At 44.5% G+C, this 23,174-nt stretch overlaps 1 protein-coding gene across 6 annotated transcripts in view; it reads left to right on the forward strand.

Moving 5' to 3' along the window:
* Positions 1-23,174, forward strand: part of usp32 (ubiquitin specific peptidase 32) — a 100,324-nt gene that overhangs the window by 74,587 nt on the left and 2,563 nt on the right. For 5 of the 6 annotated variants that reach the window (XM_085794757.1, XM_085794759.1, XM_085794758.1 and 2 more), the window contains 13 exons: positions 57-230; positions 1,939-2,113; positions 3,026-3,177; positions 3,896-4,007; positions 5,053-5,255; positions 5,949-6,133; positions 7,546-7,632; positions 8,142-8,262; positions 11,327-11,518; positions 17,297-17,525; positions 17,841-18,301; positions 18,794-18,886; positions 22,348-23,117. In XM_085794757.1, the coding sequence (XP_085650883.1) occupies positions 57-230; positions 1,939-2,113; positions 3,026-3,177; positions 3,896-4,007; positions 5,053-5,255; positions 5,949-6,133; positions 7,546-7,632; positions 8,142-8,262; positions 11,327-11,518; positions 17,297-17,525; positions 17,841-18,301; positions 18,794-18,886; positions 22,348-22,521 (2,358 nt within the window). In that variant the 3' untranslated portion in view covers positions 22,522-23,117. Of the gene's footprint in view, positions 1-56; positions 231-1,938; positions 2,114-3,025; positions 3,178-3,895; positions 4,008-5,052; positions 5,256-5,948; positions 6,134-7,545; positions 7,633-8,141; positions 8,263-11,326; positions 11,519-17,296; positions 17,526-17,840; positions 18,326-18,727; positions 18,755-18,793; positions 18,887-22,347; positions 23,118-23,174 lie in introns of those variants that run through there. The other variant, XM_085794762.1, reaches the window with a different exon arrangement.

The raw sequence follows: 23,174 nt of genomic DNA on the forward strand, positions 1-23,174 counted from the left end.
TAAAAGAAGCCTGTGAAGTTGAGTTTTGTTGATTGTGATGTCGTTTTCCCGTCCAGTGGACGATAGCGAAGTACGCGCCGCGCTTCAACGGCTTCCAGCAGCAGGACTCCCAGGAGCTGCTGGCCTTCCTGCTGGACGGGCTGCACGAGGACCTGAACCGAGTGCACGAGAAGCCGTACGTGGAGCTGAAGGACAGCGACGGCCGGCCGGACTGGGAGGTCGCCTCGGAGGTCAGAGGGTCACGCCGCTCAACACACACACACACACACACACACATACACACATACACACTGCAAAAAACTCAAAACCTTTCCAAGAATATTTGTGTTACTTCTTGTCAAAATGTCTCATTTCTAGTCAAAACGAATCTCTTTCCACTTAAAATAAGACTCATCACCTAAAAATTTACTTGTTTTTAGATCATTTTCACTTGTTTCAAACAAATTTTCTCTTGAAATAAGTAGAAAAATCTGCCAGTGAAAGCAGGTTTTTTTGTGCTTGTAAAAAGAAAGAAAAACTTGATCCACTGTCAGATTTTTCTACTTATTTCAAATGAAAATCTGCTTGAAAGAAGTAAAAAGTGTCTAAAAACAAGCTGCTTTTTAATGTGATGAGTCTCATTTTAAGTAGAATGAGATTAGTTTTGACTAAAAATGACATTTTGACTAGAAATAAGACAAATATTCTTGGTAAAATATTTGAGTTTTTTCACACACTGTGTACAGATTAAATGAATGAAGTAGAGTTCCCGACCTTCTCAGACTCCTGAAAAACTAAAAGATGTAGGTGGCCCATAAAAACATAACTTTTTAATCACATTCAAACATTCAGAGCTGAACTGAAACCAGGGGGAGTTTGTTTTTTTCCTTTTTCCTCTGAGGTGACTCATTCACTCTATCAGACTCACTCTTTCCATTCAACTTAATTGAACCATTGGTTTGTCAGTAAAAGGTCCTTAATACAAAAAAAACAGTTTTTAAACATCGTTAATTCATTTCATCTTGTTTTAAACATTCGATAATGTTTGTTGTTGTTTATTTTATTGTTTATTTAAAAAGTGTTGTGTGCGTGTGTGTGGCCCATTTGTACTACCTTTGTGGACCACCAGACTACTGCTGGTTGGGAACCTACGGTGGCTCTGAGGGCTCAACTCACTGCAGCTTTGGAAAACACACAAAGCAGGGCTGCAACTAACGATCATTTTCATTATCGATTCATCTGTCGATTATTTAAACGATTAATCGATCATCGAAAACATCAATCAGTGTTTCCCAAACCACAAAATGACGTCCTCAAATGTCTTGTTTTGTCCACAAACCAGAGAGAGACTCAGTATATCGTCGTAAAGCAACAAAAAAAACAGAAATATTCACATTGAAGAAGCTGGAATCAGAGAATTTTGACTTTTTTTTTTGTTCAAAATCTACTCAAACTGATTATTCGATCAAAATAGTTGACGATTAATTTAATAATCGATTAACAAGTAAAGGCCCCAGACCGGTCCCTCACTTTATTGTGACTGGTCCCTCACTTTATTGTGTCCCCAGAAACACTTCCTGTTGTGTTCGGAGGGGTTTTTTTAACTTATGAAAATTATTTTCTTCTTGACTTTAGAAGTTGTGCAGACAGTTTCCTGTCAGTGGGTTTGACAAGAAGCTGAGTTTGTTTGGTTCATTAGAACATGACGATTCACATGGTATTGGTCACATGGACCGTTAGCTTAGCATTAGCCCTTTTTGGTGCCTCTGAGCCACCGTAGGAACCACTGATCTTGTTGCTTTGTTGTTTGTTCAGTGGACGACGCGTCTGATCTTCTGCTTCATCAGCTCAGCTTCACTTCATCTGTCGTTGATGTTGTCGTTTGTGGGAAGGATCTGACGGATTAGCTGTGTGTGATCTCATTACTGTGTGTGTGTGTGTGTGTGTGTGTGTGTCCAGGCGTGGGAGAACCACCTGCGCAGGAACCGCTCCATCGTGGTCGACCTGTTCCACGGTCAGCTGAAGTCGCAGGTGAAGTGTAAGACGTGCGGACACATCAGCGCTCGCTTCGACCCCTTCAACTTCCTGTCGCTGCCCCTCCCCATGGACAGCTCCATGCACCTGGAGATCACAGGTGACACACCCACTTCCTGTTGTGTGTGTGTGTGTGGTTGGTTGGTGACCTCAGAGCCTGACGCCACAGTGTGTGTGTTGTGTTTAGTTTAGTTAGTTTATTAGTTTAATAAGGGACAGTGTGCAATTACATTAATCATTTGCAGGAAAAAATGAAAAGATGTTTGCACCAGATTTAACTCCCAGCTAATTTCCATCTGTAGTCCCTACACATAACATAAAAATGATAAAATACACAGAATTACACAGACCACAAGCTACTGTACAAAGGTGAGGCATAAAAAGACACAATTAGACAATAGACAACACATTAGACAATACCGAAACATGTATGAGGTAGGCAAAGTGCAAAGTGCTCATAGCAGCAAGATGTTGATTATTACATTTGTGTGGTGGGCAAAGTGCAAAATGCTCAAGCAGCATGATTATTCATAGTAATGATAATAATAAATAAATATGGTAATAGTGAAAATAAAACATAAGAGTTGCAACGGTGGCAGACGTAATACCAACGAATGACCAGCTATGGTAATGTGACAGATGTATCTGTGGATATCAGATGAAAACAGAGACAAAAAGTGCTAACGACAAAGAGAAAACAGCCTAATGAGTCAGACAGAGAGCCTGACAGCTCCATCTAGTGTTGGCAACTCTGATGACTAAGGAGCCATTTCTTTGTGGCAAGATAGAAACTGCGATAGTTTTTGTTAGGGAGACTGTTCCATTCACCAATGGCCTTATAAAGCTGATTGGCCAAAGGTTGATTTTCGAAATGGAATTTTACAGTCTCCACTCGTCGCAGATCAAGTGCCATCGTGTGTGTGTGTGTGTGTGTGTGTGTGTGTGTGTGTGTGTGTGGTTGGTGACCTCAGAGCCTGATGCCCCAGTGTGTGTTTTATGTGTGTGTGTGCAGTGATCAAACTGGACGGCTCCACCCCGGTGCGTTACGGCCTGAGGTTGAACATGGATGAGAAGTACACGGGACTGAAGAAGCAGCTCAGTGAACTCTGCAGCCTGAAGCCGGAGCAGATCCTCCTGGCCGAGGTCCACACCTCCAACATCAAGGTACAGGTCGCTTTCTCACCTGAAATGATACATTGTTGCAATTAAGTTTTGGTCCGGTCTGTGTTCACACTGTCCCTTGTCAAAACGCAGCTTTTTTGTAAACAAATGACACGTGGTCTACAGGTCGTTCAGCTATTGGTCAGAACATTTGTGAGGGAAAATCACTTTGTCATTTTTTCTCCTATTCATCAACAATGGGGAGCAGCAGCTTTGACAGTTCTCCTTTGCAAGGAGACTGTGGCAGCTTTCACCGCGCCCTGCTGTCCTGCAAGCACACACACTCTCTCTCTCTCTCTCTCTCTCTCTCTCTCTCTGTGTGTGTGTGTGTGTGTGTGAACGGCAATAACGGAGAAAGAGCGCTATGCGGACATGAATAAATGAAACGATATTGCGTTGGTAAAGCCAAAATCTATTCGTGGTTGACATCATTTATTATGGGAAACACTGTTTTGGTTTGCTTCCTGTATTTGGTCCTATTAAAAGTCCGATTACGTTCTCACCTGAAGTGAACCGGACCGTGGTTCACTTCGAACCGGACCGAGTCCTGACTTTTTTGGGGGACCATGGTCCGCTAGTTTGGCCCAACAAAAGTCCGGACCGTGGTCCGGGGGAGTGTTCACACCCGAAATTTTGGTTCGGACCAAACTGAAAAGTCCTAAAGTCCGGACCAAACGAGGCGAGTGTGAAAGCCACTGACTGTTACCGTTCCTCTGTCCAGAACTTCCCTCAGGACAACCAGAAGGTCCGTCTGTCAGTCAACGGTTTCCTGTGTGCGTTTGAGGTCCCGGTGCCGGGTTCACCCACCTCCCTCTGCTCCCCCACCCTGACAGGTCAGTCTCACACACACACACACACACACACACAGTACCTTGCAAAAGTATTCATATCCCTTGAAGTTTCCACATTTTGTCTCGTTAAAGCAACAAACTTAAAGCAGAAGTAAGCAGAATGTTTGTGTTAATATAAGTCTTAAATAGTTGTATCTTCCGACAGCAATCACTTCTATAGAGTGTTTGGACTGAAACACGGGTCTGTCAGTCACTCTGCTCTGCTCTGAGCCCAGGAGAAAACTTTCCTTGTATCCTACAACCTTTATCCAATGAGGAGAGAGAACGGCATAAAGAGGCGGTCCTCTCTGTGTGTGCAGCCAAGGGATGCGCGTGAATGTGGTGACGTAGGGACGAGGGCGGGGGCTGCTAACTCCATCGGCTGACAGGAAGTTAGACAAAACCACCGGATCACTTACTTCTGCTTTTAGTTTGTGGTTGTAATGTAACAAAATGTGTTTGATTGAGTGATTGATTGAAGTGTTTATTTCGAATATGAAAATGAAATAATAAAAAAAAGAGAATAAGACAAAACATTTAAACACGAGATATAGAATACATATTCGAAAAGGAGTGAGAAGAAGTAAAACTTATAAACTCCCACCCCCTCTCCTTATATATGACTAACTAAGGTCCTTGTCTAAACATATCTTATGTTACGAAATGAATATGATTTACTTATACACACTAATTATACATACATACAAACATACATACATACACATGCCCACATACAGATACATACACAAACACACACGCACATACATACAAAAGGAAAAGAAACAACAAAACAAGATAATGACCAGTATAAAAAGATAAAAATAAATAAGCGCAGTAACTTCATTACAATTGGTGCTACCCAACATCTTCCTCATCCCTGTACCTCTGAAAAATAGACTCTTTGTACCTCATTTTAAACTGTTTCATACTTGGACACTGCTTCAACTCCATAGTGAACAAAATGTGTAAAAGTTCAAGGGGGATGAAGACGTTTCCAAGGCGATGTGTATAAACGCCTCCTCCTCCTCCTCCTCCTCTTCCTCTTCAGACATCACCCCGATCGCCAACGGCTCTGCTGCTAACGGACACCTGAGCACCACCAAGCCCCCCCCCATCCCTAACGGAGGCCCCTCCTCCCTGGTGCCGTCGTCCCCGGATACGCCGCGGGCCAACGGCGTCTCCAACGGCCACGTGACCCCGTTGCAGGACAGCCCCTTCATCGGCTACATCATCGCCATGCACAGGAAGATGGTAGGTGGTCTTTGTTTCTCCCAACATCAACAACAATATCTTTACTGAGTTTTCACAATGTTTCCAAAATACAGAAATATACAGAAATACAGAGCTGCTCAGAGCTACGCTACGGAGGCTGATGGGATTTCTTGGTTTCCCTCATCATCAAACTCATCAAATACACAATCCAACAACTCCACAACGCTCTGGTGGACAAGTTGTGAGCTGCACATTCACCACGCTATGAGATAATAACACAACGTTACCACACAGAGTTGTTTTAGAGGGAAATTCAGAGACTGTTGATGAAAAACTGTCCCTGAAGGCAACGTGCATCAGTGGTTTTGCATGAATTTCCCTCTAAAACAACTCTGTGTGGTAACGTTGTGTTATTATCTCATAGCGTGGTGAATGTGCAGGTCACAACTTGTCCACCAGAGCGTTGTGGAGTTGTTGGATTGTGTATTTGATGAGTTTGATGAGGGAAAAAACCAAGAAATCCCATAATGAGCCTCCGTAGCGTAGCTCTGAGCAGCTCATGGCTCTGCTCCGCCGTTCTAAAAATAGCTTGCAGCGACAATTAAAGGTAACGAACCTACTGCTATGATGACTATAGGGATTATGGCAATGGGCCAGTTTGACTAAATGTTGAACTATCCCTTTAACCCAGTTGCGTGTGTGTGTGTGTGTGTGTTTTTGTGTGTCCTCCAGATGCGGACGGAGCTGTACTTCCTGTCGTCCCAGAAGAACCGGCCCAGTCTGTTTGGGATGCCGCTCATCGTCCCCTGCACCGTCCACACCAGTAAGAAGGATCTGTACGACGCCGTGTGGATCCAGGTGTCTCGGCTCGCCAGCCCGCTGCCGCCGCAGGAGGCCAGTAACCACGCACAGGACTGGTAGGAGGCCCCGCAACACACACACACACACACACACAGCCCGTCCAGACGGATTTAACCCTCCTGTTGTCCTCCTGGGTCAAGGAAGAAAGGAGGGAAGGAAGGAAGGACAAAGGGAGAGATGGTAGTAAAGAAGGAAGGGAAAAAGGAAGGAAAGATAGAAGGAGGGAGGGAACAGATTGGGTAAATTGGGTCAAAAAGGAAGGAAGAAGTAAAGATGAAGGAAGGAAGGAAGGAAGGAAGGAAGGAAGGAAGGAAGGAAGGAAGGAAGGAAGGAAGGAAGGAAGGAAGGAAGGAAGGAAGGAAGGAAGGAAGGAAGGAAGGAAGGAAGGAAGGAAGGAAGGAAGGAAGGGGAAAAGGATTGTGGAAAGAAGGAAGGGAAAAGGGAAGGAAAGAAAGTATGATGGAGGGAGGGAACAGATTCGTTCAAGGAAGAAAGAAGGGAGGAAAAAAGGAAAGAAAAGGGAAGGAAAGAAAGATGGAGGTATATGGAACAGATTGGGTAAATTGGATCAAAAGAGGAAGGAAGTAGAAGTAAGAATGGAAGGAAGGAAGGAAGGAAGGAAGGGGAAAAGGATTGTGAAAAGAAGGAAGGGGGAAAAGGAAGGAAAGATAGAAGGAGCGAGGGAACAGATCAGGTTAATTGGATCAAAAGAGGAAGGAAGAAGTAAGGATGAAGGGAAGGAAGGAAGGAAGGAAGGAAGGAAAAAAGGAAGGGAAAAAGAACTGTGGAAAGAAGGAAGTGAGAAAGGCAGGAAAGAAGGAAAGATGGAGGAAGGAAACAGATTGGGTCAATTTGACCCAGAAGGACAACAGGAGGATTAATGAATCCGCATTAGTGTATTTGTAGTTTCTGTGTTTCATCCCGTCCGAAACTGCGTTTTCGAGCATTTTTTGGAAACGGGGGAAAATCTGAAAAACGCCTCCCCAGCGTTTTCCTGTAGACGCCCAAAACGGATCTTTTGTGAGACGATGATGTCATACCCCCCACCGCTCTAACCTGTAACCTGAGCAACAACAACAACAACAGTGGACTACTGTCGGTCCCTCGGACACTGCGGCTGAATCTCTCCCGTTAAATCATCATCATCGTCATATTTGCTCTGACTCGACTCCCAGTCGACATTTAATCCACTTCTAATGTTTGGAGTTTGAATCCAGCGGGGAAGCTTTCTGTCTTCTCTGTTTTTGGGGGTTTATGTGTGGCAGCGTTACAACGTTACGGCGTTACGCAGATATCTCTTGAAGCGATGACGTGTTTATGGAGATTTTTTGAAAACGAACATAGAAAAGATCGTTTTGGGTGGCGCTCTGTTTTTGTGTGGACGAGGCCACAGACACACACACAGCTTCCATCCAGTGTGTTATGTGGCTTCAACAAACACTTATTGTGCGTTGTGTGTGTCCTGCAGTGACGACAGCATGGGCTACCAGTACCCCTTCACCCTGAGGGTCGTCGGCAAGGACGGGAACTCGTGTGCCTGGTGTCCCTGGTACAGGTGAGACAATCTGAGCAGCATTTATTTATTATTATTTATTTATTTGTTTATTTTAGGCATGTCAATTAAATCATCATCATCATCACACTTCATCTTAGTTCAAATAATACAATACACATGGCCGAAAGGGAAAGCGGGAGAAGCTGAAGCTTATCTTACCTAGTCCCGCCCCCATTACACACAGAATAAAAATCTTTATCATATTCTTGTCTTTTCTTTTGCCTTTTACATTTTGACATAACATTTTCTTTTACTCATGACATTTTGACATAACATGTTACAGCAGTAGGTAGTATACAGAGCTGAAGCTTAGCTCTAGACAGTAGGCCTACACACAGATTACGTGTGTGTCTGCACATGTGTCCATATTTGTCCGTCATGAGTGAACAACAGTCTCATCTTGTAGCCTGGCATGTCACAAAGTCACAAAGTCACAAAGTGGTCCAATCGACAGATCATCAGCATCAACATACTGTTCTTTGTGTGTGTGTGTGTGTGTGTGTGTCCAGGTTCTGTCGGGGCTGTACGATCGACTGCACTGAGGACAGAGCGTCTGTGGGGAACGCCTACATCGCGGTGGACTGGGACCCCACGGCCCTGCACCTCCGCTACCAGACCTCCCAGGAGAGGGTGAGGCGTATGACACATGAACACTATGATCGTATTGTGTGTGGTCTGCTGCGATATTCCCAATACAGCATCACACATGTAAGGATTTGTCTCATGATTCACTAGAGCAGGGTTCCCCAATTAGTTTTTGGCGAGGGCCAAAATATGTGAATTGTGCCAAGCCGAGGGCCAAAACGTCCATTTTTTTCCCCATCATGCCAGTAAAAGTTGATTTCTTTTTGTACAGATAATGTTGCTGCTATCATTGTTGATAAAATTGAATAAAAGCGTAGTACATTCTAGAAGTAATAATTTAGGCATGGGAGTCTCAAAGGGTCAAACAAGAAAAATTACACTCCTGATAAACAGCCACTGCTGTCAGAGGATGTTGTTACGATGCCATGTAAAGCCCTTTGAGACAAACTGTTTGTAAAAACGGGCTATACAAATAAAATTGCCTTGCCTTGCCTTGCCTTGCTGTTTAGATCAAAGAAAAGCATCCTAGCATTTAAATTTAGAGCACCCAAATAGAGGTGTAACATACAGGAAGACAACGAGAAGGGAGCAGTAGTTGTGTGTGGAATATATTCTGATATTCACAATGGCAAAAAGAAATGATTAGCTAGAGACACACAGCAAGAAAGGAGCAACCTTTCTACATATTTGACATATCATCATTGCCATTTGTGCAGATTTTTAAACCCATCTGCAAAATGTCCACAAATACAGCTGTAAACAGCATCTGTACAACCCTTCACCTCAAGAAGAGCCACCTGAGAGACTGTGTGAGGCACCTAAACAGTGAGAGAGAGAGAGAGAGAGAGAGCGTCAGGTGTCACTTTGTCTTTCTCTCAGTCTCAGCTGATGTTCACAGGTTACGAAAATCAGCAAATGGCTTCTTCAAGAAAATGGTCAGAATAGTCAGAGCAAGGTGCAGTCAAGTCTATCTAACAGAGCATAACCCTTTGTATCATTATTTTATAGTTCACAGAAAGCACAACCAAGATTTCCCTCTTCTATTTCTTCTAAATCTAATAACATTTGTCTAAAAACAATGGTGTAATCTTCCTTCTATAACGTCGCTGCGACGTGCGACCTTCTTGAATATTAATCGTGTCACGTTTCTTCTACACATGCAGTGTTTTAGACTAAGTTTCACATTTGTGTTGATTCTATTATTTCTTAGCTAAGTAGAAGCTGTTTTATTTTTTTATATATATACTTTACATGATAATTTATTTCATTACATAGAATAAACGTTGTTCAAGTGAGTGCACATAGTAAACACACTGATTCTCGTTGCTTTTGTTTTCAACATTCGTAGCAAGTGCAGGTGTCAGGTGCCTTCTGGGTTAGCTTTCTGGGTCGGTGTTTTCTGTGGGAACTTTTCAGCTGTTCTGTGTCTGTGTCTGTTTTGGGTTTTTCCCCAATACTCACACACATTTTTCGCTCTTGAATGTGAACTTAGTCGACCAAAAGTTTCATGAGAATTGTGTCTAGACCAAAGGAGGTAATTATAAATTTGTTTTTTACATCAGTTGTGGTATCTATGAGCTACAACATGAGATAGTTAACTGAGTATGAAAGTGCATCATTTTAGCTGTGGGGACCAACAAAGTCAATATAGAAGCTCTGGGGTAAGTTGAGCCACCTGCCCTATACACCTTACTGAGTGTATTTTGTCCTAATTATTACATCATGATTCTGGATGTTTATGATTACAGTAGGTATGTTCCTGAAATCAGGCAGAGCTGTTTGTGTTGAGGCCAAGCTTTACTTTTAAAGAGAAAGATGAGGGATTCTTCCTAAGATGCAATGGAATCACAAAACTCCCCAAACCTCAGTGAGTTAGTGGCTCAGCAGGACGTCCCAGTAGTTTGTTTCACCTGCAACCTGGACAGGTGGAATATTGAGTAAAGGGGAAAATTGGAAATGGATGGAGGGGAAGGAGGAGGTGGCTGGGGATTGAACAGGTTTAACATTTACGATCGTCGGCCCCAACCATTTTCCAAGTAGATCATCAGGAGAAACTGACTCTTAAAGGGACAACGAGGAGTTTATATTTGGTTATAAAAAAGTCTCACGTTAATGTGGATGAGTTTACGTTACCACTTGTTAAAGGGATAGTTCAACCTTTTGGCAAATTGGCCCATTGCCATAATCGCTATAGTCATAGCAGTAGGTTCGTTACCTTTATTTGTCGGTGTAAGCTATTTTTTAGAACGAAGGAGCGGAGCGGCAGGCTGCTCAGAGCTACGCTATGGAGGCTAAAGGAATTTCTTGGTTTCCCTCATCAAACTCATCAAATACACAATCCCAAAACTCCAAAACGCTTTCGTGGACAAGTTGTGACCTGCACATTCACCACGCTATGAGATAATAATGGAACGTTACGAAACGGAGCCATTTTCGAGGTAAATACAGGGTAAATACAGAGTCTGCTTGCTGAAAAACTGTCCCTGAACGCAACGCGCATCAGCGGTTTTGCATGAAAACAACTCTGTCTTGTAACGTTCTGTTATTATCTCATAGCGTGGTGAATGTGCAGCTCACAACTTGTCCACGACAGCCTTTTGGAGTTGTTGGGTTGTGTATTTGATGAGTTTGAAGAGGAAAACCAAGAAATTCCCTTAGCGTCCATAGCATAGCCCTGAGCAGCCTGCCGCTCCGCTCCTCCGTTCTAAAAATAGCTTACACCGACAATTAAAGGTAACGAACCTACTGCTATGACTATAGCGATTATGGGAATGGGCCAATTTGCCAAAATGTTGAACTATCCCTTTAATGAGTCCATTTTCGATCAATATATCGTTTTGTCTCTATTATTTTGTTATTATTAGTGGTGGTGGAAATGCTGGGCGAGCCGACCAGCGTTTCTACATTCGGTTTTGTGGCGAGTCATGAGAATAACGCCGCCGAATGGTATGATTAAAAAAAAAGTTTAGAGCCATCAGATAATCGGGCGTTTGCTGCCCTTGTGTGAACCAGGCTTTACTCTGCACCTCGGTCAGTTGGTATTTGAAGCCCTGTCACTTCACCTGAGCGGCGTCCAGGTGTCTGAGCTCCTCTTGCTTCCCCCCTGCAGATCGTAGAGGAGCACTGCAGCGTGGAGCAGTCCCGCCGGGCCCAGGCCGAGCCCATCAGCCTGGACAGCTGCCTGAAGGCCTTCACCAGCGAGGAGGAGCTGGGCGAGGACGAACTCTACTACTGCTCCAAGTGCAAGACCCACCGGCTCGCCACCAAGAAACTGGACCTGTGGAGGCTGCCGCCCATCCTGGTCAGTGGCCCTGTAGAAGAAAAATAACATATATAGAACGTATATATCGTCCTATTTGGGCCTTTACTTTTCCTTCTCCATTTAAGTAACTCAAAAACTCAAAACATGACGCTGGAAAAGATGGATCATCTTCAGAACAAAGCAAAAGAAAAACAACCCGAGTCGCATACATAGGCAAAAGATAAGAAAAATAAAGGTCAGAACTTCGTGCATCGGGGTGCACTGCCAAGAGAGCGACAGAGCGGCTAATTTCCTATCATCAGTGTGTTGCTTATATACTGTTGGGCATGTTTTGATCTCGGTATTTCTCCCTCCCACCTGTTGATGCCTTATCTCTGCTGACTGTGCATTTTATTCTGTGACCTTGGTTTCACCCTCATGCTCTTCTCCGGAAGTGTACCACCTTCCTAACCTTATTTGAGATGTTGCCATCCTCGATCCTTGCCTGGTGGCCATTCTATGTTACTGCACCGGAAGCCAAAACTCCTGGCTCAGCAGAAAGTGTTATAAGGGTCATATATAGTTCACATCCATCCCCATTCACCACTAACGCCTTGCACTCCAGACCCTGTTGAAGTGTACACTCTCATCCATTAAGTGGTGCTAAAGAGCATGTTGTAATGTTTGAAGGTCAAATGATGGCAGTCAGCAGAGGTAATGCATCATTAGGGTCCGGGCAGCGCAGCTGCCAGGACACTATTGTATTCCTAGGAATTCTTCTTCTTCTTCTTTCTTTCTTTCTTCTTCTTCCAAGGAAGTCATACTTCCCATGGGCGAAAACTCACCAAACTTTGCACAAAGGTTCAGTCCCATGCCAGATTCACTCAACTCCAAGGACATGTGCCCCCCCCTCCTAGGGGGGGCACAATAAGCGTTTAAATTTAAAAATTTTAAAAATTCCTACCAAACCAACGGTAGATGCTCCAGTGTTGAAACTTCACCACAATGTCGCCTCAATACTGCTGAAACTTTTGTCAACTTAAACTTATTACAAATTATGAAGTCCATCACTCTGTTTTTTTCAATAACTGTAAAACTTTTAAAATGTATCTCCTCCCACAATTTTTGCTCAATTGACACCAAACTTGCTACAGAGCATCTCCAGACCGTCCTCCACAAAACTTGTTTCTCGGATTTTTGATTAAGCAAAAATTGAGCCTACAGTGCATGAAAACGTTTGACTGTAAACAGTACTATAAACATATACCATCAAATTCTTGCTAAATACATTTTCAAACTTCCTGAAAAAAAATGAGAATATTCTGGAGTCATGGTTGATGAAGTTTGGCAAATATCAGAATTTTAATTCAAAAACTGAATTTTCTAGAACATTTTGAATTCTGCTCTCATGGGAACAACTGCAATCAATGTGAGACTGGAATTTATAAACATCATATTTTCTCTTATGAAGCAAAACACTTATCATTAAAAACAAATCACCAACATTTCCATGCTGTCAAGATGCAATTTATGTATTATCAGATTTTTGTTTAGATGACTGAATTATTGACATTTTGACCATTTCATCACAACAGCTGCCCGGGCACTGGCTCACCTGAGTGGATAAATGAAGCTACACAGCAGGTCTCAGTACCAGCCAATTAGCTCAGCGAGTTAGGAGCTGGTTCTCGGTGTCAGAGATTGTGAGTTCGAGACCCAGCGAGGGAGAAGTTGATGATGATGACAGTTTGAAATGGCAGATGTCCTCAAGCTATTTTGCTGTCTAAATGCAATTTATGTATTAACAGATTTTTGTTTAGATAACAGAAATCTGCGTCCACAACAGCTGCCCGGACACTGACTCCCTGAGTCTATTTGAGAAGACACACACCATGTCTCACTTCCAGATAATTAGCTCACTGAGTTAAGCGCTGGTTCTTGGTGTCAGAGGTTGTGAGTTCAAGACCCAGCCAGGATGATGATGATGACAAATCAAAATGTCAAATGTCCTCAACACGAAACACAAGACAATTGTCCTAATGGTGGCATCACAGCAAGCTTCTAAATTTAAAAATCCAAATAGCTTGGACTGGACCATCTGCGAAGGCTCCTAACATCTTAGGCTCATAGTAGATGTTTGACAAATACATATCATTATTTTACCTCAAAAACTGATTTTTCTTTTTCTGCCTACAAGACAGTGAATGGCTTACTCAATTTGTGAAGCCACTGTTGAACTGCCACTTGTCAATTAGCTCAGTGCGATAGACAACAGTCTTTGGTTCCCGAGGTTGTGGGTTCAATCCTCAACTAATGCAAATTGGACACTATAAGGACAACTGTCTTGTCTTCCTATTCTCCTGTTTGTTGCTCAGAATTGCCTAAATATGCCCAAAAGTAGCCCGGACCCGACCCATCGCTGCGCAGCAGCTATAATTAGGGTCCGGGCAGCTAAGCTGCCGGGACACTATTGTATTCCTAGGAATTCTTCTTCTTCTTCTTTCTTTCTTTCTTCTTCTTCCAAGGAAGTCATACTTCCCATGGGTGAAAACTCACCAAACTTCACAGAAACATCCAACCCCATGCCAGATTCACTCAACTCCAAGGACATGTGCCCCCCCCTCCTAGGGGGGGCACAATAAGCGTTTGAATTTAAAAACTTTAAAACTTCCTACCAAACCAACGGTAGATGCTACAGTGTTGAAACTTCACCACAATGTAGCCTCAATACTGCTGAAACTTTTGTCCACTTAAACTTATTACAAATTATGAAGTCCATCACTCTGTTTTTTTCAATAACTGTAAAACTTTTAAAATGTATCTCCTCCCACAATTTTTGCTCAATTGACACCAAACTTGCTACAGAGCATCTCCAGACTGTCCTTCACAAAACTTGTTTCTCGGATTTTTGATTAAGCAAAAATTGAGCCTACAGTGCATGAAAACGTTTGACTGTAAACACTACTGTAAACATATACCATCAAATTCTTGATAAATACATTTTCAATCTTCCTGAAAAAAAATGACAATATTCTGGAGTCATGGTTGATGAAGTTTGGCAAATATCAGAATTTTATCTCAAAAACTGAATTTTCTAGAATATTTTGAATTCTGCTCTCATGGGAACAACTGCAGTCAATGTGAGAGTGGAATTTATAAACATCATATTTTCTCTTATGAAGCAAAACACTTATCATTAAAAACAAATCACCAACATTTCCATGCTGTCAAGATGCAATTTATGTATTATCAGATTTTTGTTTAGATGACTGAATTTCTGAAATTTTGACCATTTCATCACAACAGCTGCCCGGGCACTGGCTCACCTGAGTGGATAAATGAAGCTACACAGCAGGTCTCACTACCAGCTAATTAGCTCAGCGAGTTAAGAGCTGATTCTTCGAGGCAGAGATTGTGAGTTCGAGACCCAGCGAGGGTGATGATGATGATTACGGATCAAAATGTCACATGTCCACAAGCTGTTTTGCTGTCTAGATGCAATTTATGTGTTAACTGATTTTTGTTTAATAGAATTTCTGACTTTCTTAAATCTGCCTTGACAACAGCTGCCCGGGCACTGACTCACCTGAGTGGATAAATGAAGCTACACAGCAGGTCTCACTAACAGCCAATTAGCTCAGTGAGTTAGGAGCTGGTTCTTGGTGTCAGAGATTGTGGGTTCGAGACCCAGCAAGGGTGATGATGACAGATCAAAATGTCAGTTGTCCTCAACACGAAACACAAAACAGTTGTCCTAATGGTGGCATCACAGCAAGCCTCTAAGTTTAAAAATCCAAATAGTTTGGACTGGACCATGTGCGAAGGCTCCTAACATCTTAGAGTCACAGTAGATGTTTAACAAATACATATCATTATTTTACCTCAAAACGGATTTTTCTTTTTACTGTGGTTTCAAATCTGCCTGCGCGACAGTGAATGGCTTACTCAATTTGTGAAGCCACTGTTAAATGCCACTTGTCAAGTAGCTCAGTGTGATAAACAACGGTCTTTGGTTCCCGAGGTTGTGGGTTCAATCCTCAACTGGTGCAAATTGAACATTATAAGGTCAACTGTCTTGTCTTCCTATTCTCCTGTTTGTTGCTCAGAATTGCCTAAATTTGCCCAAAAGTAGCCCGGACCCGACCCATCGCTGCGCAGCAGCTATAATCTTCTTCTTCTTCTTTCTTTCTTCTTCCAAGGAAGTCATACTTCCCATGGGCGAAAACTCACCAAACTTTGCACAAAGGTTCAGTCCCATGCCAGATTCACTCAACTCCAAGGACATGTGCCCCCCCCTCCTAGGGGGGGCACAATAAGCGTTTAAATTTAAAAACTTTAAAAATTCCTACCAAACCAACGGTAGATGCTACAGTGTTGAAACTTCACCACAATGTCGCCTCAACACTGCTGAAAATTTTGTCAACTTAAACTCATTACAAATTATGAAGTCCATCACTCTGTTTTTTTCAATAACTGTAAAACTTTTAAAATGTATCTCCTCCCACAATTTTTGCTCAATTGACACCAAACTTGCTACAGAGCATCTCCAGACCGATTTTTGATTAAGCAAAAATTGAGCCTACAGTGCATGAAAACGTTTGACTGTAAACACTACTGTAAACATATACCATCAAATTCTTGCTAAATACATTTTCAAACTTCCTGAAAAAAAATGACAATATTCTGGAGTCATGGTTGATGAAGTTTGGCAAATATCAGAATTTTATCTCAAAAACTGAATTTTCTAGAACATTTTGAATTCTGCTCTCATGGGAACAACTGCAGTCAATGTGAGTGTGGAATTTATAAACATCAGATTTTCTCTTATGAAGCAAAACACTTATCATTAAAAACAAATCACCAACATTTCCATGCTGTCAAGATGCAATTTATGGATTATCAGATTTTTGTTTAGATGACTGAATTTCTGACTTTTGACCATTTCATCACAACAGCTGCCCGGGCACTGGCTCACCTGAGTGGATAAATGAAGCTACACAGCAGGTCTCACTACCAGCTAATTAGCTCAGTGAGTTAGGAGCTGGTTCTTGGTGTCAGAGGTTGTGAGTTCGAGACCCAGCAAGGGTGATGATGATGACGATGATGACAGATTGATATGTCAGATGTCCTCAACATGAAATACAAGACAATTGTCCTAATGGTGGCATCACAGCAAGCCTCTAAGTTTAAAAATCCAAATAGCTTTGACTGGACCATGTGCAAAGGCTCCTAACATCTTAGATTCATAGTAGATGTTTGACAAATACATATCATTATTTTACCTCAAAAACGGATTTTTCTTTTTACTGAGGTTTCAAATCTGCCTGCACGACAGTGAATGGCTTACTCAATTTGTGAAGCCACTGTTGTATGCCACTTGTCAATTAGCTCAGTGCGATAGACAATGGTCTTTGGTTCCCGAGGTTGTGGGTTCAATCCTCAACTGATGCAAATTGGACATTATAAGGTCAACTGTCTAGTCTTCCTATTCTCCTGTTTGTTGCTCAGAATTGCCTAAATTTGCCCAAAAGTAGCCCGGACCCGACCCATCGCTGCGCAGCAGCTATAATTTCAAATGAAACAGCATAAGGACACAAAATAATTGTTTTTTAACTATTCAAACCCACACAAAACAACATCAAATGTAGTATGGTTATTGTTGACTTGATCTTTAAAGGTAGCATAACTTTCTTTTCATTGGTCTTGTTGTTTTCAACCTTTTATGTCATTTTTCTTAAAAAAATACCCCAACAGTCCCAGACCCTGTCGGACCTGTGGTGAGTTTGAGGACGCCTCAGTCCACAGGCTGACGTATGTCGTGTGCTGTCTCCTCTGCAGATTGTCCACCTGAAGCGCTTCCAGTTCGTCAACGGTCGCTGGATCAAATCCCAGAAGATCGTCAAGTTCCCCCGTGAGAGTTTTGACCCCAGCGCCTTCCTGGCCCCCCGGGACCTGGAGCAGCACTGCCTCCACTCCCGCAGCGAGAGCGAGGACCTGCTGAGGGTCAGCGGGGAGGACAACCTGTCCTCCATCTCGGCCCCCGCCGGCTTCTGCAACCTCAACAAAGGTAGAATGACTGCATTTTAATTTTATTGAGAATAAATATTTTATTATTTATTTGAACTTGATATACATTTACTAATGATCCAAATGTTCAATTTGTTGTAAAAAATAAAAGTTCAGTTAAAACTTTTTTTTTTTTTTTCATTTCAAAACAACACATTTCTAGAGTAGCGTACCGTGAAACCGTGATATTTTTGCTCAAGGTTATCATACTGTCAGAATCTCATACCGGCCCATGCCTAGATCCTGCCTCTGACAGAAGGTGGAGCTGAAGGTGAAGTGGTGTGAGCTGAGTCTTTAACCCTCCGTGTCCCAACAGCCTCCCCGGCCTCCAGCAGGAAGTCTGCTCCGTCTCTCAGCCGGAGCAGCAGCCCCTCCAGCAGCCCAAAGAGCAGCGGGGGCCGCAGGCCGGGCCGCCTGCGCCTGCCTCAGCTGGGCAGCCGACACCGGCTCTCCAACAGCAAGGAGAACCTGGACGGAGCCGCCAGCACCGAGGGCGACAACGCAGCGCAGGCGGACACAGAGGGGAGCACAGCGACGGTGGTGACGGCGGCGGCGGCGGCGGCGGTTCTTCCCGTATCAGGAGAGGCGATGACGTCGGAGTCGTCGTGCAGCACGGAGGCGTCGAGCAGTCACTGTGACGTGGTGCTGGTGAACGGAGACAGCAACGGACTGAGCTCAGACTGCAGCCTGGAGAGCGGCATCGACCCCGACGGATCGCTGCTGCAGCACAGAGACAACATGTGTCTGGACGCCATCTACAACCTCTATGCAATATCAGTGAGTCTTTTTTTTTTTTGTAGTGTTTATTTCACACCAGACCACAGCAACCAGACAGTACAAACTACAGACACCAACATACCAATACAGCAACAACACCTGGTCTGAAAAGGGGATGGACGAAGCATAGCTTTTAAATTTCCATCCCCCACATAAAGACACCATCAAGACATACATAACAACAAATAAGTAAAAAAAAACAACAAAACAAAACAAGCAAACAAACAAACAAAAAACATTGCGAACTCCCTCAACAGTCCTACATTTGTCCTATATTATTTATGTATTTATTTAATCCATTTCATTTCATTTCATTTCATTTAACCATCCCCATCTTCCCTACTGTACACATCAAACATCTGTTGTTTAAACTTTATTTTAAACTCACTTAGGCTTTTACTATTTCTAATGTTGTCTGTCACACAGCCTGACCTCTGACCTCAGCCTGACCTCGGTCTGACCTCTGACCTCTGTGTCTTTCCTCTCTCTCAGTGCCATTCAGGAATCATGGGAGGAGGCCACTATGTGACGTACGCCAAAAACCCCAAGGACAAGTGGTACTGTTACAACGACAGCAGCTGTAAGGTGAGAACCTGTGCAGCCCTTCGTAGAGGAGGCGGTCCTCCAGCGGAGTGGCCGATACTCCTGTAGAGTGGGTGGTCCTTTAGTGGAGTGGGTGGTCCTTTGTTCGAATAAGCGGTTCTTCAGTTGAGTGGGTGGTCCTTTGGTCGAGTAAGCGGTTCTTCAGTTGAGTGGGTGGTCCTTTGGTCGAGTGGAGTGGGTGGTCCTTCAGTAGAGTGGGTGGTCCTTTGGTGGAGTGGGTGGTCTTTCAGTAGAGTGGGTGGTCTTTCAGTAGAGTGGGTGGTCCTGTGGTCAAGTGGGTGGTCCTTTGGTTGAGTAGAGTGGGTGGTCTTTCAGTAGAGTGGGTGGTCCTTCAGTAGAGTGGGCGGTCCTTCAGTGGACTAGGCGGTCGTTGGTGGAATGGGTGGTCTTTCAGTAGAGTGGGTGGTTCTTCAGTAGAGTGGGTGGTCCTTTGGTCGAGTGGGTGGTCCTTCAGTAGAGTGGGTGGTCCTTTAGTAGAGTGGGTGGTCTTTTGGTTGAGTGGGTGGAACTTTAGTAGAGTGCGTGGTCCTTTGGTCGAGTGGCTGGTCCTTCAGTAGAGTGGGTGGTCCTTTAGTACAGTGGGTGGTCCTTTGGTCGAGTGGGTGGTTCTTCAGTTGAGTGGGTGGTCCTTCAGTAGAGTGGGTGGACCATTGGTTGAGTGGGTGGTTCTGTGGTCGAGTGGGTGGTTTTTCAGTACAGTGGGTGGTCCTTTGGTCGAGTGGGTGGTTCTTCAGTTGAGTGGGTGCAGGGTTTCCCCCAGAAAACTTGTTAAGCCCGGTGGTAGGGTGGCACCGGCGGCCCATCGCCGGGCCACCGGTGCCCAAGCGTGTTTTTTTGTGACAGGGGCCTGACCCTGACCATTGACTGATGGCAGGGCCCTGTAGGGAACAGATTCATTAATGGAGCAGTAGCATTTAGCAGGTGTGATTCCATAAGGCCTTAAGATCAATGTTAAAAGTTGACTAGAAATTTGAAAATATTATCATAAACATCTGTTATTAAAAGACTTTATGTAACTTAAACACCAGCTATAGCAGAGTCTTACAGAAAGGCACTCTTGAAATGCTGTTCAATCAACCACAAAAAAAAGTAGGCCTAATAATTATAATTATAAAAAAATATTTAAATAAATAACATCAACTGTTTGCATTAAAAACTAAAAAACAACTGCCTGGTGTCTCCATTGTTAAAGTCTAGCCTTATTTCCATGGATGTATTATAGATCCATCATCCATGTTTTGTTTTTTTAATTTATTTTTTACATCTGGAGTCACGTGCACATGACGTACCACTCTCTTTTTCCGGTCAGTCGTCATGGAAACGTGACACTCACGGATCTACTAGAACAAACGTGTGTGATCGCGAACTTTACGAGCTGAAAAATGAAACAATGGATCATTTTCACATCAGGTGAAAGCCCCGCGGCTCACAGAGTCTGGAGCTCTGACGCTGCAGGGGACGACATGCAAACAGCTAACAGCTAACAGCTAACAGCTGCTACAGCAGCTGATTGAGCCTTTTTGAGCCGCGGCTCGGCTCACGTTAACGTGGACTCGGTGCGTTCCTCGGTCAGCTGGTGAAGCAGCGGTCTGTGATGCTGTCTATTGTCTGATGAGCATGATGTCCGTGACGTGTCTCGTTATGTGCGACGAAGTTGTAACGTTGTCAGGTGATGAAAAAGACACCTGATCACGTGTTTATTGAGTATAAAAACTGATTAAAAAAAATTAATAAACGATGTTTAGCCTGGCAGGGGGTCAAGTAAGGCCTGGCGGGCCGCCAGGCTTATAATACACTGGGGGAAGCCCTGGGGTGGTCCTTGGTCAAGTGGGTGGTCCTTCAGTAGAGTGGGTGGTCCTTTGGTCAAGTGGGTGGTCCTTCAGTAGAGTGGGTGGACCATTGGTTGAGTGGGTGGTTCTGTGGTCGAGTGGGTGGTTTTTCAGTACAGTGGGTGGTCCTTTGGTCGAGTGGGTGGTTCTTCAGTTGAGTGGGTGGTCCTTGGTCAAGTGGGTGGTCCTTCAGTAGAGTGGGTGGTCCTTTGGTCAAGTGGGTGGACCATTGGTTGAGTGGGTGGTCCTTCAGTACAGTGGGTGGTCTTTCAGTACAGTGGGTGGTCCTTCAGTACAGTGGGTGGTCTTTCAGTAGAGTGGGTGGTCCTTTGGTCGAGTGGGTGGTCCTGTGGTCAAGTGGGTGGTCCTTTGGTCGAGTGGGTGGTCCTTCAGTAGAGTGGGTGGTCCTTTGGTCGAGTGGGTGGTCCTGTGGTTAAGTGGGTGGTCCTTTGGTCGAGTAGAGTGGGTGGTCTTTCAGTAGAGTGGGTGGTCCTTCAGTAGAGAGGGCGGTCCTTCAGTAGAGTGGGCGGTCCTTCAGTAGAGTGGGCGGTCCTTCGGTTGAGTGGGTGGTTCTTCAGTAGAGTGGGCAGTCCTTCAGTGGAGTAGGCGGTCGTTGGTCGAATGGGTGGTCTTTCAGTAGAGTGGGTGGTCCTTTGGTCGAGTGGGTGGTCCTTCAGTAGAGTGGGTGGTCCTTTAGTATAGTGGGTGGTCCTTCAGTAGAGTGGGTGGTCCTTCGGTTGAGTGGGTGGTTCTTCAGTAGAGTGGGTAGTCCTTTGGTCGAGTGGGTGGTCCTTCAGTAGTGTGGGTGGTCCTTTGGTCGAGTGGGTGGTCCTTCAGTAGAGTGGGTGGTCCTTTGGTCAAGTGGGTGGTCCTTCAGTAGAGTGGGTGGACCATTGGTTGAGTGGGTGGTCCTTCAGTAGAGTGGGTGGACCTTCAGTACAGTGGGTGATCTTTCAGTAGAGTGGGTGGTCCTTCAGTACAGTGGGTGGTCTTTCAGTACAGTGGGTGGTCTTTCAGTAGAGTGGGTGGTCCTTTAGTACAGTGGGTGGTCCTTTAGTACAGTGGGTGGTCCTTCAGTAGAGTGGGTGGTCCTTCGGTCGAGTGGGTGGTCCTGTGGTCAAGTGGGTGGTCCTTTGGTCGAGTAGAGTGGGTGGTCTTTCAGTAGAGTGGGTGGTCCTTCAGTAGAGTGGGTGGTCCTTTGGTCGAGTGGGTGGTCCTTCAGTAGAGTGGGTGGTCCTTTGGTCGAGTGGGTGGTCCTTCAGTAGAGTGGGTGGTCCTGTGGTCGAGTGGGTGGTCCTTCAGTAGAGTGGGTGGTCCTTTTGTACAGTGGGTGGTCCTTTGGTCGAGTGGGTGGTCCTTCAGTAGAGTGGGTGCTCCTTTGGTCGAGTGGGTGGTCCTTCAATAGAATCATCTTTTACATGTTTTATTCACATTTATCACATTTTTGTTCCGTTAGCTATGTTTACTGTCGATGAGTCCACCTCAGTGTCATCATCATGGACGATGAGGTCACGGTTTCACACAGTGGTTAAATTACCTTCACCCCTCCTCCTCCTCCTCCTCCTCCTCTTCTGTACTGATGTTGTTGTTTTTGTTGTTGTTGTTAACCCACAGGAAGTGCACTCGGAGGAGGTGGACACCGACTCGGCCTACATCCTCTTCTACGAGCAGCAGGGCGTCGACTACTCCCAGTTCCTGCCAAAGATCGACGGCAAGAAGATGGCCGACACCAGTAGCATGGACGAAGACTTTGAGTCCGACTACAAGAAATACTGTGTCCTCCAGTGACGGCGTCGTCTTGTCTTCCATCGGCCGGCACTAAGCCCCGCCCCCCGCCCCCCCACTCCTCCCTCCTCAGACGTTCACATCCCTCTAAAGGGGGCAGACTCTTCTCTTCTTCTCCACAGATTAGTGCAAAGGTTGCCAAGACGACGACAACTGGTGCACTTTGCTGAGCCTGACAAAACAAGCCCCTCCCCCCTCCTCCCTCTCTTCCTCGCCATAACATACGTGTAACATGCGTGCAGACAAACATCTCTCTGAGTGTTCGGCAGTTTTTGTTTTGCGGCCGAGCGACGACGACATGACGTTGTTGCTTTGTTGTTTGTTGTGCATTTATCACCTGTGATGTCAAAACATAAACAAACAAACAAACAGCTGGAGTGAACATGTGACCTGAGGAGGAGGAGGAGGCGGGGCTTATCCCCACCCACCTGAGGTCAGGTGATCAACTCCGAGGTGGTGCAGCTTCGAGGCCAACGATTCATTGGACGACAGATTCAGATCCAATGCCAACTGATGTAAACGGGGGAAAGAAGGAAAGAAGAAAAAAAAAAAAGCACCTGTGTGATGATGTCATGTGTGAAGCTGCAGGTGGACGTGATGTTGAAATTATCTTTGGTAACACTTTACTTGAATAGGTATTCATAAGATTGACATAA

The sequence above is a fragment of the Trachurus japonicus genome, chromosome 13 (genome assembly GCF_045865225.1).
Source record: "Trachurus japonicus isolate A0001 chromosome 13, Traja_1.0".
Classification (NCBI taxonomy): domain Eukaryota; kingdom Metazoa; phylum Chordata; class Actinopteri; order Carangiformes; family Carangidae; genus Trachurus; species Trachurus japonicus.